Genomic DNA, 17,500 nt, shown 5'->3' with positions numbered 1-17,500 from the left:
TGTGTGTGTGTGTGTGTGTGTGTGGTACCCGGGATAAGGATCCGGCACGTTGAATCTCTTGCACAGGAGTTTGTCTGGATGCCACTCAAGTGTGTCTCTGGTCAGCTTTCCAAACATCTTCATCTTCACTGCAGCCTGCTTATCATCCACATCATTCTGTTCACACACCACACACACACACACACACACACACACACACACATTCATTTTTGCCCCCATTTACTGAAATCCAGGGGCATTTAACAAAAAATTGGGGGCACCTTTAGAAACTTGTGAAATAACATTTAACCTTTAACATTCAACATAAGAACCTGAGATGGTGATGGAGACTGTGTTTGCTGATTCTCATTTCTCCTCACACTCACAGTTACAGTTCTGATTAAGAAGCGCTCACAATATTTTAAGCTAGAACGTTCGATTCTTCAGTCAAGGCGAAAATCAAAAACATTTTATGGCAACTGGACCGGGTCATATAGGCAACGATGTTTTAGACTAGTTCATTAAATTATTATTACAGGAAATTATGGGGGCATTTTTTGCCCCTCTCCTATTGATATCAGGGGCAAAATTATATTTCGTAGGGGCAGTTTGGCCCTTTGCCCTCATGTATTTCCGACGCTGATGTACGTATGTGTGTGTCTGGGTCTGTGTGTGTGTGCAGTCTTGGAAACCTGCAGCATCACGAGAGCACCCTGTAGTCATGGAAACCTGCAGCATCACTAGAGCACCCTGTAGTCATGGAAACTTGCAGCATCATGAGAGCACCCTGTAGTCATTGAAACCTGCAGTATCACTAGGGCACCCTGTAGTCATGGAAACCTGAAGCATCACTAGGGCACCCTGTACTCATGGAAATCTGCAGCATCACTAGAGCACCCTGTAGTCATGGAAACCTGAAGCATCACTAGGGCACCCTGTAATCATGGAAAACTGCAGCATCACTAGGGCACCCTGTAGTCATGGAAACCTGAAGTATCACTAGGCTGTCCAGTAGTAAAACAAACCTGCAACGCTTGCCTTTGTGTGTGTGTGTGTGTGTGTACCAACATAGGTGTGTGTGTGTGTGTGTGTGTGTGTGTGTGTGTGTGTACCAACCTCCGTGTCTCGTGGGACTTCCACGGTGTCATCATTGTCCGCCTGTCGGCTGCGTGTGAAGCGACTGGAGAGGGCGGAGCTACTGGGCTGGTAGAGGAGCGCTGCTCGCACAAACTCCTCCCGCTCACGCCCACGCTCCCACTCCGTCATACACACATCCAGACTCTGCTCCAGCGCATCTGATACAACACACACACACACACACACACACACACACACACACAGGTGAACACAAACTCCTCCCGCTCACGCCCACGCTCCCACTCCGTCATACACACATCCAGACTCTGCTCCAGCGCATCTGATACAACACACACACACACACACACACACACACACACACACAGGTGAACACAAACTCCTCCCGCTCACGCCCACGCTCCCACCCCGTCATACACACATCCAGACTCTGCTCCAGCGCATCTGATACCACACACACACACACACACACACACACACACACACACACACACACACACACACACAGGTGAACACAAACTCATCCCGCTCACGCCCACGCTCCCACTCCGTCATACACACATCCAGACTCTGCTCCAGCGCATCTGATACCACACACACACACACACTATATGTACAAACACCTACAACTCACACGCCCAACTTCATCAATCAGAACCTCCTCACAAATATCTTTCCCACACATATATTCTCAGAGAGGCGCACACACACACACACACACACACACACACACCCTTACCCTTGTGTCCCTTCCTGAGCAGGGTGAGGTACTGGTCGTAGCGCGCCTGCTTGTGAGGGATCTTGTCAAAGGGCTTGAATGTGTTCTTGGTGTCAGCTGTGGGGGCGCTCCAAGCGGCCAGAGCCAGGCTCTCTGGCGCCCCCTGTGGTTGGCTCTCTGGCGCCCCCTGTGGTCGGCTCTGGAAGCGACTGGACAGGGCCTGCAGGGCGGAGGCTTTGGCGGCTGCCACCACCGCGGCCCGACCTGTTTCAGAGGTCAAGTCTGGACGGCTCTGCTTCTCTTCAGCCGCCTGACGGACACGAGACAGCTTCTCCAGATCCTCAGGACGCAGCAGCTCAAACACAGAGCTGGGACCTGCAGCACACACACACACACACACACACACACACACACAGACACACAGATACAGACACACACACACACAGACACACACACACACACACACATCAACATTAGCACGCAAGATAAGTTCCAGGTTTCTCACTAATTTCATGGGGGCAGCCTTGGCCTTCTGGTTAGGGTTTCGGGCTGGAAACCGTAGGGTGGCCGGTTCGTCCTGACCAGTAGGAAAAATGTGGGCATGCTCTCCCATGCCCACATCCATGGCTGAAGTGCCCTTGAGCAAGGCACCTAACCCCAATCACTGCTCCGGGTTAGTGTGCTTCACTGTGTGTATCACTACCCTGGATGGGTCAAATGCAGAGACAGAATTCAGAGTGTGTGTGTGTGTGTGTGTCACTATCTCGGCCATAAACATAGTCACTAGTCACTAGGGCTCATTTCCATCCATTTTTAAAAGCTGACACGCCCGTGCACAAGCATAAAACAACACACACACACACACACACACACACATACGCACACACGCATTTACAAACACTCACACACTCACACACACACACACACACACACGCACTCACATACGCACACACGCATTTACAAACACTCACACACTCACACACACACACACACACGCTCACATACGCACACACGCATTTACAAACACTCACACACTCACACACAGGTACCTTGTAATGACGTCTCTCCCAGGAGCTCCCTCCTCTGAGTAGAGTCCAGCTGGTGTCGGACCATCTCCTGCGCGGGCTGCGTCATGTGACCCCTAGACTCCCTGAGCGCCGCGGCCACCACGGGGCTGACCCCACTCATGTCCACCGCGGGTCGGAAGTAGTGCACAGGCCGGTAGCCACGCGGCAACACCGGCGGGGGAAACACCTGAGAGGGACAGAACAGGACAGGACAGGACAGGTGTGTCAGGAGGACATGGGGCATCAGATGTGTGAGGATGAGGGGATGAGTGTGAGGATGAGGGGAAGAGGGGATGAGTGTGAGGAAGAGGGGAAGAGGGGATGAGTGTGAGGATGAGTGTGAGGATGAGGGGGTGAGTGTGAGGATGAGGGGGTGAGTGTGAGGATGAGGGGGTGAGTGTGAGGATGAGGGGGTGAGTGTGAGGATGAGGGGGTGAGTGTGAGGATGAGGGGGTGAGTGTGAGGATGAGGGGAAGAGGGGATGAGTGTGAGGAAGAGGGGGTGAGTGTGAGGATGAGGGGGTGAGTGTGAGGATGAGGGGAAGAGGGGATGAGTGTGAGGAAGAGGGGAAGAGGGGGTGAGTGTGAGGATGAGAAGAAGAGGGTGTGAGGATGAGGGGAAGAGGGAGTGAAGGTGAGGATGAGGGGAAGAGGGAGTGAAGGTGAGGATGAGGGGAAGAGGGGGTGAGTGTGAGGATGAGGGGATGAGTGTGAGGATGAGAAGAAGAGGGGGTGAGGATGAGGGGAAGAGGGAGTGAAGGTGAGGATGAGGGGAAGAGGGGATGAGTGTGAGGATGAGGGGAAGAGGGGATGAGTGTGAGGATGAGGGAAGAGGGGGTGAGGATGAGGGGAAGAGGGAGTGAAGGTGAGGATGAGGGGAAGAGGGGATGAGTGTGAGGATGAGGGGAAGAGGGGATGAGTGTGAGGATGAGAAGAAGAGGGGATGAGTGTGAGGATGAGGGGAAGAGGGGATGAGTGTGAGGATGAGAAGAAGAGGGGATGAGTGAGGATGAGGGGATGAGTGTGAGGATGAGGGAAGAGGGGATGAGTGTGAGGATGAGGGGATGAGGGGATGAGTGTGAGGATGAGGGGATGAGGGGATGAGTGTGAGGATGAGGGGAAGAGGGGATGAGTGTGAGGATGAGAAGAAGAGGGGATGAGTGTGAGGATGAGGGAAGAGGGGATGAGTGTGAGGATGAGGGGAAGAGGGGATGAGTGTGAGGATGAGAAGAAGAGGGGATGAGTGTGAGGATGAGGGGATGAGTGTGAGGATGAGAAGAAGAGGGGATGAGTGTGAGGATGAGGGAAGAGGGGATGAGTGTGAGGATGAGGGGATGAGGGGATGAGTGTGAGGATGAGGGGAAGAGGGGGTGAGTGTGAGGATGAGGGGAAGAGGGGATGAGTGTGAGGATGAGAAGAAGAGGGGATGAGTGTGAGGATGAGGGGAAGAGGGGATGAGGATGAGGATGAGGGAAGAGGGGATGAGTGTGAGGATGAGGGGAAGAGGGGATGAGTGTGAGGATGAGGGAAGAGGGGATGAGTGTGAGGATGAGGGGAAGAGGGGATGAGTGTGAGGATGAGAAGAAGAGGGGATGAGTGTGAGGATGAGGGGATGAGTGTGAGGATGAGGGAAGAGGGGATGAGTGTGAGGATGAGGGAAGAGGGGATGAGTGTGAGGATGAGGGAAGAGGGGATGAGTGTGAGGATGAGGGGAAGAGGGGATGAGTGTGAGGATGAGAAGAAGAGGGGATGAGTGTGAGGATGAGGGGAAGAGGGGGTGAGTGTGAGGATGAGGGGATGAGTGTGAGGATGAGGGGAAGAGGGGGTGAGTGTGAGGATGAGGGGGTGAGTGTGAGGGTTAGGGGAAGAGGGGGTGAGGATGAGGATGAGGGGAAGAGGGGGTGAGTGTGAGGATGAGGATGAGGGAAGAGGGGGTGAGTGTGAGGATGAGGGGATGAGTGTGAGGATGAGGGGAAGAGGGAGTGAGTGTGAGGGGGTGAGTGTGAGGAAGAGGGGATGAGTGTGAGGATGAGGGGAAGAGGGGGTGAGGATGAGGATGAGGGGAAGAGGGGGTGAGTGTGAGGATGAGGGGAAGAGGGGGTGAGTGTGAGGATGAGGATGAGGGAAGAGGGGGTGACTGTGAGGATGAGGGGATGAGTGTGAGGATGAGGGGAAGAGGGAGTGAGTGTGAGGGGGTGAGTGTGTGGGGTTGAGGGGGTGAGTGTGAGGGTGAGGGGGTGAGTGTGAGGGTGAGGGGGTGAGTGTGTGGGGTTGAGGGAGTGAGTGTGAGGGAGTGAGTGTGAGGGTGAGGGAGTGAGTGTGAGGGTGAGGGGGTGTGTGTGGGGTTGAGGGAGTGAGGGTGAGGGTTGAGGGAGTGAGTGTGTGGGGTTGAGGGAGTGAGTGTGAGGGTGAGGGGGTGAGTGTGTGGGGTTGAGGGAGTGAGTGTGAGGGTGAGGGAGTGAGTGTGAGGTTGAGGGAGTGAGTGTGAGGGTGAGGGGGTGAGTGTGGGGGGGTTAGTGTGAGGGAATGAGGGGGTTAGTGTGAGGGTGAGGGGGTGAGTGTGTGGGGTTGAGGGTATGAGTGTGAGGGTGAGGGTGAGGGAGTGAGTGTGAGGGTGAGGGGGTGAGTGTGGGGGGGTTAGTGTGAGGGAATGAGGGGGTTAGTGTGAGGGTGAGGGGGTGAGTGTGTGGGGTTGAGGGTATGAGTGTGAGGGTGAGGGGTAGAGGGGGTGAGGGTGAGGGTGAGGGTGAGGGGGTGAGTGTGAGGGTGAGGGAGTGAGTGTGAGGGTGAGGGGGTGAGTGTGTGGGGTTGAGGGGGTGAGTGTGAGGGTGAGGGGGTGAGTGTGTGGGGTTGAGGGAGTGAGTGTGAGGGTGAGGGGGTGAGTGTGTGTGTACCGTTTTGGGCTCCTCGTTCTCGGAGGCCAGAGTGAAGCCCTCCAGGATCTTCCCCAGGTAAGCAGCATCCTTCTTAGGGTCTGGGAGACAACAGCGGAGAAACACACACACACACAGCTTAGGACACCACACACCTGGCCCACATGACCAACGAAAGGGGTGTGTGTGTGTGTGTGTGTGTGTGTGTCTCACCATTCTTCTTCTTCTTCTTGTACTGCTGGGGGGCGGTCCACCCAAAGAGGCCGTCCCCTGGCTCCTCCCCTCCCAGTATGGTGTCGTAGTTGGACATGGCGTCCTTGTGGTACACCTCTTCATCATCATCCTCCTCCATCGCACCAACACCAAACGCCTGCAACGTACACACACTTACATCACTATCCATTATACCCATCCCATCCCATGTCCCCCACACACACACACACACACACACACACACACACACACACACACTTACATCACTATCCATTATACCCATCCCATCCCATGTCCCCCCCACACACACACACACACACACACTAACATCACTATCCATTATACCCATCCCATCCCATGCCCCCCCCCCCCCCCCACACACACACACACACAGGCAGAGAGGCAGAGACAAAGACAGAGACAGAGAGAGACACACACACACACTTATATCACTATCCATTACACCCATCCCATGCACACACACACACACACACACATACAGGCACAGGCACAGAGACAGAGACAGAGACAGAGAAAGAGACAGAGAAAGAGACAGAGATACAGAGAGACACACACACACACACACACACAGGCACAGAGACAGAGACAGAGACAGAGACAGAGACAGAGACAGAGACAGAGACAGAGAGAGACACACACACACACACTTATATCACTATCCATTACACCCATCCCATGCACACACACACACACACATACAGGCGCGCGCACACACACACACACACACACACACACACACACACACACACACACACACACACACACACACACACACACACACACACACACACACACACACACACACACACACACACAGACCTGCCCTGCGACTCCTCCCCGGCGTGTGGCTGCCCTGGGTCCAAACAGGCTGGTGGTTCTGTCGGAGTCGAGCGTGAAGAGGTTGAAGTGCCCCCCCCTGGTGCCCCCCCCCGCGAGCGCTCTGCCAGGGTCCAGCCCTCGGTAGCCCAGGCCGTGGACGCCCTCCTTCACCGCAAAGTCCACAGGGGTCACGTCCTTAGGGGCAAAGGTCACGTTCTCTGGAGCAAACTCTTCATCATCATCATCATCATTGTCCTGTGGAAGATAGGAGGATAATGCGTTATCCCTTAACTCACTCACACACACACACACAGGGGCGCTGCCTGGCGGGGAAAAGTGGTACTGATTCTAAGGGCCCAGCCCAACGCAGCACGGCCCACAGCCCGCGGATGGCAATTAATAATATAATATTAATATTATTGCCTTTTTTTTTTTTAAATGTCTCATTACAAAGAAATGGTAATTGGAAATTAACGTATTAAACTCACAACTGTCGATTTCCATAACGTTTTCGTTAATTATTTAACATATTGTCATTTGCCCTTCCCCCTGAGCTCTTACGAAATGGTTCGGCCGCAACGCGCGATGCGTTGAATCGAACAGCATCCGAAATGCGAGATGCTGGCACTGACAGGCAGCAGGTGTACAGAGCGGCTGGGCTGGCTGAGGTCAGGTCTTAACCTAGGGTGACCAGACGTCCCGGTTTTACCGGGACCCTCCCGATTTTGAGTTGCGTGTCCCGCGTCCCGACAAAAACCTGTCGGGACGCTAATATGTCCCGGTTTACACCAACCACTATGAAATCGCCCCGGTTGTCAGCGATTACATAGCCGATGTGGTCTTATTATAGCCTGATCATTATCTAAACCCATGTAGAAATACTAATAAAGTGTCCAGCGTATGATTTGAACAATGTGTGCGTGTGTCAGTCAATCAAAGTGGTCTGCGTCTGCATAACCTGTGCAACCAGCGTTACAATGTCCTATTTGTTTATGCCTAACGTCTCTTCAAGACAGCCAGGATTATAGCCATGGAGTTCAGCTCAAAGTAAACGGCGCAAGGAGTGAAATTGTAAGTACAGGTAGTTACAGAATGTGGCTGTATCTGTTATCTGTAGTTGAAGAACAGTTTTTTGTGAGCAAGCTAGCTAGCTATTTTGTTAGTGTGAACGAGCAAATTCGAAATACAAGAAATAACTACCGACATCTCTCTATTCTTTGCATTAATATATCTCTCTAGTATTTCGAAACAATGATATCAGTCCCTACCTATAGAATGTTGGTTTTTATAATCAGTTATTAATGCTAGTGAATCTTAATTTGACATAATTAAAGTGAATGCATTGGGTGCCTTCCATTTCAGCCCATTATACAATATATTTATCATTGATAATGATAAGATTTATTTCAAATGGGCACCCCAAAAAATTGCCGCGCGCTGCGCGCGCAAACATGCCTCTCCCCTAGAGTCTTTCATAGGGCCCAAAAATCCTGGCAGCGCCCCTGCACAGACACACACGCACACACTTCATCATCCTCTCCCTCACCTCCTCAGACTCATCAGATCTCTTAGGAGGAAGAACACAGCCATAAGCCCTCAGCTCAGAACCTAAGACACAAAGAGACACAACAATTACACACACACAAGCATCAGAACCTAAGACACAAAGAGACACAACACACACACACACACAAGCATCAGAACCTAAGACACAAAGAGACACAACAATTACACACACACAAGCATCAGAACCTAAGACACAAAGAGACACAACAATTACACACACACACAAGCATCAGAACCTAAGACACAAAGAGACACAACAATTACACACACACACAAGCATCAGAACCTAAGACACAAAGAGACACAACAATCACACACACACACAAGCATCAGAACTGCACAAATTAAACAGCCATCATAAGAAGATGAGCAGGAAAGAGTACAATTGAACACCAACATTTGCATACGCAAATATGCATACACATACACACAGGGCCTGACCTACACTCTCACACACACATACAGTGGGGAAATGTGGGATCTATAATTGTAATGGTAGGTCTATTTAAACTGTGAGAGACAGAATATCAACAAAAACATCCAGAAAATTGCATTTCATAACAGTTATGAATTGATTTGCATTTGAAGCGGAAAATAAGTATTTGAACCCCTACCAACAGCAAGAATTCTGGCTCCCAATGACCAGTTATGCGCCCAAAAAGCACACAGATTAGTCCTCATTAGGCCTAACAAGGTACAACTGACCTTAACTGGTGACATTTAAAAACATTCGTGTATAAAAGAAACCTGTCCAAAGAATCATACTTCACACCTTCAAGCTCACCAAGCCCAAAGAGTTGTCCAAGGACATCAGAGATTAGATTGTAGACCTGCACAAGGCTGGAATGGGCTACAAAACCATCGGCAAGCAGCTTGGAGAGAAGCAGACACCTGTTGATGCGATTATTCGCAAATCGAAGCAATACCAAACAACTGCCAATCGCTCTAGGTCTGGGGCTCCATGCAGGATATCCCCTCGTGCAGTATCGGTGATCATCCAAAAGGTGCAGAATAACCCCAGAACTACACAGGGGGAGCTTGTGAATGATATCAAGGCAGCTGGGACCATAGTCACCAAGAAAACCATTAGCAACACACTACGCCGCAATGGTTTGAAGTACTGCAGCATTCGCAAGGTCCCCCTGCTCAAGAAAGCACATGTACAGGGCCGTCTGAAGTTTGCCAATGGACACTTGAATGATTCTAAGTTGGATTGGGAGAACATGATGTGGTCAGATGAGACTAAGGCCCAATTTACACACAGGTTTTCGCGATGTCGGCACAGCCGACATCTGTACACCGACAGCTTTATTCAGCGTCTAAACACAAATGTAACTGTCGGTGTGCCGATGTCGGCCGAATTTCAGCCGACAGCCCCGTACCATTCGCCCGACAGCCCATCGGGAGTCCCCGACATCTTCAAAGTGCGTGTAAACGCGACCCGACATCTGTAAGGCATGTTACAGACAGTGTTGCTAGGCAACATCGCTATCAACAGAGGCAAACTGAGAAACTTCCTGCGGTGTGTGTAAATGCGCCCCGACATCTACGTGCAGATGTCGCGAAGATGACGCCGACATCGCGAAAACCTGTGTGTAAATTGGGCCTAAAATCAAGCTCTTTGGCATCAACTCAACTCGACTCGCCGCAAATGGAGTGGGAAGAATGCTGAATATGACCCCAGGAACAGCATCCAGCCAGGACAATGAAAATGCAACCTTAAGGATTTGGAGAGGATCTGCAAAGAGGAGTGGACCAAAATCCCTCCTGAGATGTGTGTAAACCTGGTGACCAACTACAAGAAACGTCTGACGTCTGTGCTTGGAAGGGTTATTCCACCAAGTACTAAGTCATGTTTTACTAGGGGTTCAAATACTTATTTTCCACGACAAATGCAAATCAATTCATAACTGTTATAAAATGCAATTTTCTGGATGTTTTTGTTGATATTCTGTCTCTCACTGTTTAAATAGACCAACCATTTTAATTATAGATCACACATTTCTTTGCAAGTGGCCAAACTTGCGAAATCGGCTGGGGGTCAAATACTTATTTCCCCCACTGTTTCACTGTATATATGCTCTCTCTCTCTCACACTCTCACACACACACACACACACACACACACACACACACGCACGCACGCACGCACACGCACACGCACACACACACACTCAACAGGGTGTGTTTAGGTAAGGGATAAAGGTCGCTGAGGTGTCCAGACATTTAAAAACATTTGACAAAGTGGAGGCAAAGAACCTCACAATGGAAAGCAACGTTAGTTTACTCTGTGTACTGTTTATACCTCAGCTGCCATACATGTATGTAGGAAGCCTATGTATAACACACACACACACACACTCAAATACATACAAACACACACACACACATTCACATAACATAAGAACACACAGGTACACTCACTGGTCACTACACTAGGTATACCAGTGAAATGAATTCCATTGTTTCAAAATTATTTTGTCAATTCAATGTCTGCTTAGAAAGACTCAATGTAATAGAAATGTCGAATGGACAGTGTACCATTCTTATATTGTTTAAACTAGCTTCTCTCACACACACACACACACACACACGCACACGCACACGCACACGCACACGCCTGACCTGCTTTGTCGCTGCGTAACTTCCTCTTCCTGACTCTTGGCCCCACCCCCTGTCCATCACGCCAGCCCATCTTCCTCAGCAACTGCACTCCAATTGAGGTCCTGAACACATATACAGAGAAACACACACAACACAACATGCAGGTAAACACACACACAACCACAAATAACCAGATTAAGAGGCTTTGTCCAATGGAGTTATGGTACGCATATTATACGCACTTCTTTTTCTTTCAATGTCATTTTCTATTTTTTTTTGAAAAAAATAAGCAGTATTTATTGTTACACCAGGTTTTATTGCTCTTCGCTTGATTGTTCTCTCCCTTGTACGTCGCTTTGGACAAAAGCGTCTGCTCAGTGGCGGTTCTACATGGAAATACGCCCCGGGCGAGACCCCCTCCCGAGCGCCCCCCCCCCCCCCCTTGTCACGAAAGCAAATGGCAAATGTTCCGTCTTTGAAACTGCCTAGAGAAGATATGAACATTCCGTTGGCTAATTACACGTCCAACGTCAATGATTAACCTAAAACTGAGCGTGTAACAGTTTTGTTGCAAAGCACAGTCTTATCGCGAAATTAGATCTCGTGTTTGTTGAGTTAAAACCGATTTATTGTTGTATAATCATAAGCAGCAGAATAGCTAACAAATGTAAGAGTTATAGCCTACCACCAATTAACATTAGCCTTTCATCACTTCATGGATACCGTCATCAAACAGGGAGCGCATAGTGGCATACCTTTATGTTTTGCTCGTTTCTCCTCTTCTTCTTTTCTTTTTTTTCGAAATTTGGCACCTGACGGATTTTTGCCTTTCCTATCTATCTCTGTGATTATTTTGCACTCGACAATCAACACATTCTTCATCCCCCCCAACACTGTCACTCGTACAGAAGTTAAGACTAAACCAATTCACCTTGCCCTTGGTGACACATAATCGTTCAGTATTACCTATTTGTATAAGCAATTTCACACAATTCAGAAAAACAAAAAACAGGAATTATAGGTCTGTAATTATAATATTATGAATGTGCGTTTTTTGCAAGAAAGTCGAGGTGTGAGTGACTTGCGCCCACTAATTGTATTAGAGTATTGCTCTATAGCCTACAGTGGATCCCCCCGTCCCCCCACTTGTCTGTTCCAGTTGGGAGTCCCAGAGGTTAACTTTTCCCCCGCGCTCCCTCCCCTTCCACGTTTTCACACATATGCTTAGCAAGCAGGGGCACAAGCAGGAGCGCCTGCAGCCGCAGGGGGCGCCAATTCGCCAATTCCCCACACAGTGATATGATAGATAATAGAAAACCGCTTCGAGGCGCAGATTATTATTGATTTATTTACTTGGTCGTGCCGCCCCTCACGTGACCTGAAAAAGTGCCGCCCCGGTCCACCGCCCGGGTGGCCCGTGTCTAAAACCGCCACTGCGTCTGCTAACAGACTAAATGTAAATGTAAATGTAGTTATATGCGTAGTTATTTTGTATAACTCTGTGTGTGTGTGTGTGTGTGTGTGTGTGTGTGTGTGTGTGTGTGTGTGAGAGTGTGAGTGTGAGTGTGAGTGTGAGTGTGAGTGTGAGTGTGAGTGTGAGTGTGTGTGTGTGTGTGAGAGTGTGAGTGTGAGTGTGAGTGTGAGTGTGAGTGTGAGTGTGAGTGTGAGTGTGAGTGTGAGTGTGAGTGTGAGTGTGAGTGTGTATGTCTATTTCGTCTGATGATCCCAGTCCTTTGGGGGATCTCACTCACTGCATCTCTGCCATAGAGACCTGGATGGCCCAAAACTTTTTAATGTTAAACAATGCAAAAACAGAGGTTTTGTTGGTTGGCCCAAAAACACTCAGAAATAAATTTTATCCAACTCTTAATTCTGTCTTTTCAACACCTTCGGAGGAGGTCAAAAACTTAGGAGTGACCCTCGATGCTGATCTTAATTTTCAAAAGCACATATCCAACATTTTTAAGGCATCTTTTTACCATCTCAGAAACATTTCTAAAGTACGCAACACTCTCTCACAACATGATTGTGAAAAATTAATGCATGCTCTTGTTTCCAGTCGCTTAGACTACTGCAATGCACTTTATGCTGGTTTAACTCAGCAAATGTTAAACAAACTACAACTCATCCAGAACGCAGCTGCTAGAATACTCACTAGAACTCCCAAATATAACCACATCACCCCTATTCTTAAATCTCTTCACTGGCTCCCAGTTAAACAAAGAATTGAATTCAAATTACTCCTTCTTGTCCACAAATCATTAAATAATCTAGCCCCTCCCTATATTTCTGATCTAATATCTCTTCATAACCCAATCCGTCACTTAAGGTCCTCCAATAAATATCTTCTTAATGTCCCCAGAATTCACACAAAAAACGGTCATGGCGCTTTTAGTTACTGTGCTCCAATCCTCTGGAATAATCTACCGATAGAACTAAGGTCACCTCAATCCATATTCTCTTTTAAGAAGGGTCTTAAAACGTTTTTATTCTCTTTGGCATATAATTCATGATTTTTCTCTTTTACTCTCTTTTTTACTGATCTTTTGCATTTTTATTTACTTTATTGGGTTGTAAATGTTTTCAACTATTTTGTATTGTGTTTCTTTTACCTAATAAGCGCATTGAGTCTATGTAAATATGAAATGTGCTATACAAATAAAGTTTGACTTGACTTGACTTGACTTGAGTGTGTGTGTGTGTGTGTGTGTGTGTGTGTGTGTGTGTGTGTGTGTGTGTGTGTGTGTGTGTGTGTGTGTGTGTGTGTGTGTGTGTGTGTGTGTGTGTGTGTGTGATGTTACCTCGCGGGAGCCACAAGGTCCTGGAGGAGTGTGTCCCCTGGGATGGGTCCCCTCATAGCGCTGAGCTCACGGGCCTTCTTTTGGATGGGATTGCTGCGCCCAGAAACAAAATCTGCTGTGGTGGTGATCTCACGAGGGGCGATGCCATGCTCACCGAGGTCCTACAGTAAATCAGAACACACACAGACAGTCAGTTAGGGCCTACAATACATCAGAACACATACGAGCACGAGCACGAGCACATGCACACGCCAACACACACACACACACACACACACACACACACACACACACACACACACACCACACACATACACACATACACACGTGCGCACACACACACACACACACACACACACACACACACATTTGGGGCCTACAATACATCAGAACACACAACCACCCCAGCTCACACACATCAACAAACAAATACCCCAGCTCACACACATTCACCCCAGCTCATACACAACCTCCCCAGTTCACACACATCCTCCCCAGCTCACACACCTCCACCCCAGCTCACACACATCCATCCCAGCTCACACACACACAACCAAGCTACCTCCTCATCCATGAAGTCCTGTGGCATGGCATTCTGCCTCTCCGCCTTCTGCTGTCGCGACGACACGAATGTCGACGGGGTCCAGCCTGCAGCACAGACACCGTTATAGCACATTGTCTCATTTGAATTTTATTTAAACGATTGCTTATACAGCTACGGGCGCTCGTACCTTCTTTGGAGCCCGCGGTGTTGAAGTATCCGGCGGAGAAGCCTCCGGTGAAGGCTCCGTGGAACCTCTGGAAGCGGCCTTTCTCATCTTTGACTGTCTGCTCGTGCAACGGGACCGGCTTCCGAACAGGCTCGTCTGATCGATCAAAATATAGAGTCAACACAAAGGATACTGACATAAAACTGACATGTAAAATAGTTTTGATTGACGTCAACACCACCACCAACAAGGACCTGTGAACCGGGGCTTTAACTGGGAATCAACTAATATCTTTCACTTACTACACGGCGTTCCCGTATTAGTTAACTGTATAACTGCAAAGGCTTATGTTAAATAGCTCACATTACTGTTTATTGTAACTTAAAGGAGCTTACTACAAAGCTAGCTGGTTGGGTATACATCCATGGATGCAGCATGAATCAAGTTACCCTAGCTATAGCTAACTATCTAGCAAACCAGTGCCTAAATATCGACGCTGCTGAAATAATGTTGGCCAACATTTAAGATGAATGATATGCACATCTTTAAGTCTAAAGACAAAGACAACTGTAGCTCTACCTTCTTCGAGCGGCTCCAGAGGAGTACCATAAGTTACAAAGTCCTCATCACTGTCGCTGTCTGACGCCATGTTTACAGCACAGACGGTGGCCGATGAGTTTCAACAGTGTGAGTTTGCGTTTTGAATTGGATTTACAGCGGGTTTGTAGATTTAACCCCACCTGGCGGTACGGTATAGTTTTCCCAGATACCGGTATTTCTTCCTCTGAACGTCCTCAGGACACACGCAATGAATTTAGCAGGGGGCACTTCGTACAACAGCTCCCTTTCTCTCTACTCAGCACATTGTCGACATTTATTCCAGATATCACAGCAACGATCCCGCAGAGAGATGTTACATCAGCATGGGGTAGAAATATTAGAGGCCTGTAGTGTCTATGTACGGATATGAGCCAAAGCCAGAGCACTAGAATGGAAGTCTTCTTTCATACCAGAGAACAAAAACTCCCGCGCAAAAGCGCACATTATCTCAATAATGACAAACACACCTGGTGGGACCGAACAATAGCCCTCGTGTTGGGAACTTAAAGCGAAGAATCCGCCATGTTGAGGCTGGTCCTGTAGTCACCGCGAGTCTGGGGGTGTTTCATGTCTAACTCTATGAGCGTCCTGAGAGCAGCATCTCCGTTCAATTCACGTAGGCAAACTCTCTCTCTCTCTCTCTCTCTCTCTCTCTCTCTCTCTCTCTCTCTCTTTATCTCGCTCTGTATCTCTCTCTCACACACACACACTCGCACTAAATCCCATACTCTTGTTTTCAGACGAGAGTTCATCTTTCATGTTGACATACACAGGAAGGTTTACAGTGAGAGGTCAGACCAAGAGACCAGTTTAATAGATGTGTGTTGCTGCCCAGAGCTGAGTGTAAAGCGTAGGCCGATGGCTCCTCAAGCTAGACCCTGTGGGTCCAGGATCTCGCCACAAATGATGTGCTGTGTGTGTGTGTGTGTGTGTGTGTGTGTGTGTGTGTGTACGTGTGGGTCCAGGATCTCGCCACAGATGTGAGGGATGAAATTTCATTCACTTGGACACCACAAGCTGTCAGCGATCCAATGGCAGCTCCAGAACCCCGTTTAGGCATTGAGTGCAAGGAGGATTAAAGGCGCCAAATGACAGGAGCTATACCCGCGTGGACGGTCATGCGAGGACATGCTGCCTGGCTGCCTGCACTGGTGAATCCCCCTTCGGCATAATACAAATCACCGTAATAAAACTAAAGTAATCAATGGCGCAATGCTGTCCTGGAAGACCACTTGACCTCTGCTGGTCCCCTGCTGCACTGGGAGCAGTCTGTGTGTGTGTGTGTGTGTGTGTGTGTGTGTGTCTCCTGCTGCTCTGGGAGCAGTTCAGACATCTTAGACGCGGTGCTGCGCGTGCGGCCCATGAATCTGCTGATGGCACCAACCCCCACCAATAAATCAATATTGTTAAACAGAAGTGTGACACAAGTGCTCTCTCACACACATACACGTATGTAAACACACACACACACACACACACACCCACACACACGCACCCACACAAACACACACACACGCACGCACGCACGCACGCACACACACACACGCACGCACGCACGCACGTACGCACACATACACACACACACACACACACTCACACAGACACAGACACACACACACACACGCACACACACACACACACACACTGAGCTAGTGAGCTAATTTGACCTATCTGAACTAACCTACTTTGTCTTGTGCTTATTTCACGTTGTAGTTTGTGGCCGATTCCTCCCACCCAGGTCACTAACTCTTCGAGGTACTTCCCTCCGGCAGGATGCTGCGGTCCATCAGGACCAGAACCTCACGGCACAAAACTAGCTTCTTCCTGGCTGCAGTTGGCCTTATTAACCCCCACCAGACTTGGACTCTTATCCCGCCCCCACACATCAAGTCTGGTTTGAACACACATTACACTGCACAGTGCACATTGCACATTCACTTTGCAGTCTGTCTTGCATTTTGCATTTTACTTTTTTTTTTTTTTATAACTTTATTTTTCAGAGTTTCACAGTACAGTTATACAAACAATAACCCTGATCCCACCCACCAAAGGTACATATAATACATACAAAGAGGAAACTTAAAAGATAAAAAATAATAATAATAAAATTAAATAAAATTAAACAAAATTAAATTGAATTGAATTAAATTAAATTAAATTAAATTAAATTAAATTAAATTAAATTAAATTAAATTAAATTAAATTAAATTAAATTAAATTAAATTAAATTAAATTAAATTAAATTAAATTAAATTAAATTAAATTAAATTAAATTAAATTAATAATAATGGTAATGCCATCTTTGAGGTCAAAGGTAACATTCTGAAAGACACCCTGTATAGACTAAGTTTTGATAGTGAATGACTGTTTATAAGTAATGCAATGTCATTGCAATTGCAATTGAGGATCAAGAGAAGGATAGATTATCTGCAAATT

The 17,500-nt window shown here is 48.3% G+C and overlaps 1 protein-coding gene across 1 annotated transcript in view; it reads right to left on the bottom strand.

The window, feature by feature from the left end:
• gpatch1 (G patch domain containing 1) overlaps positions 1-15,120 on the bottom strand; it is a 24,751-nt gene extending 9,631 nt beyond the window's left edge. Inside the window, exons 1-14 of the mRNA XM_080856446.1 lie at positions 15,044-15,120; positions 14,486-14,620; positions 14,317-14,402; positions 13,755-13,915; positions 10,975-11,075; positions 8,331-8,392; positions 6,785-7,039; positions 5,945-6,101; positions 5,753-5,832; positions 2,842-3,046; positions 1,814-2,167; positions 1,581-1,658; positions 1,096-1,196; positions 29-156 (exon numbers count right to left, since the gene is read on the bottom strand). Coding sequence (XP_080712572.1) covers positions 29-156; positions 1,096-1,196; positions 1,581-1,658; positions 1,814-2,167; positions 2,842-3,046; positions 5,753-5,832; positions 5,945-6,101; positions 6,785-7,039; positions 8,331-8,392; positions 10,975-11,075; positions 13,755-13,915; positions 14,317-14,402; positions 14,486-14,620; positions 15,044-15,113 — 1,973 coding nt within the window. The 5' untranslated portion in view covers positions 15,114-15,120. The remainder of the gene's footprint in view (positions 1-28; positions 157-1,095; positions 1,197-1,580; positions 1,659-1,813; positions 2,168-2,841; positions 3,047-5,752; positions 5,833-5,944; positions 6,102-6,784; positions 7,040-8,330; positions 8,393-10,974; positions 11,076-13,754; positions 13,916-14,316; positions 14,403-14,485; positions 14,621-15,043) is intronic.
• Positions 15,121-17,500: the final 2,380 nt, after the last annotated feature.

Source organism: Sprattus sprattus (genome assembly GCF_963457725.1).
Source record: "Sprattus sprattus genome assembly, chromosome: 18".
In the NCBI taxonomy this organism is placed as follows: domain Eukaryota; kingdom Metazoa; phylum Chordata; class Actinopteri; order Clupeiformes; family Clupeidae; genus Sprattus; species Sprattus sprattus.
The sequence above is the reverse complement of the archived record's forward strand: the minus strand, read 5'-3'. Positions and strand labels throughout refer to the sequence as shown.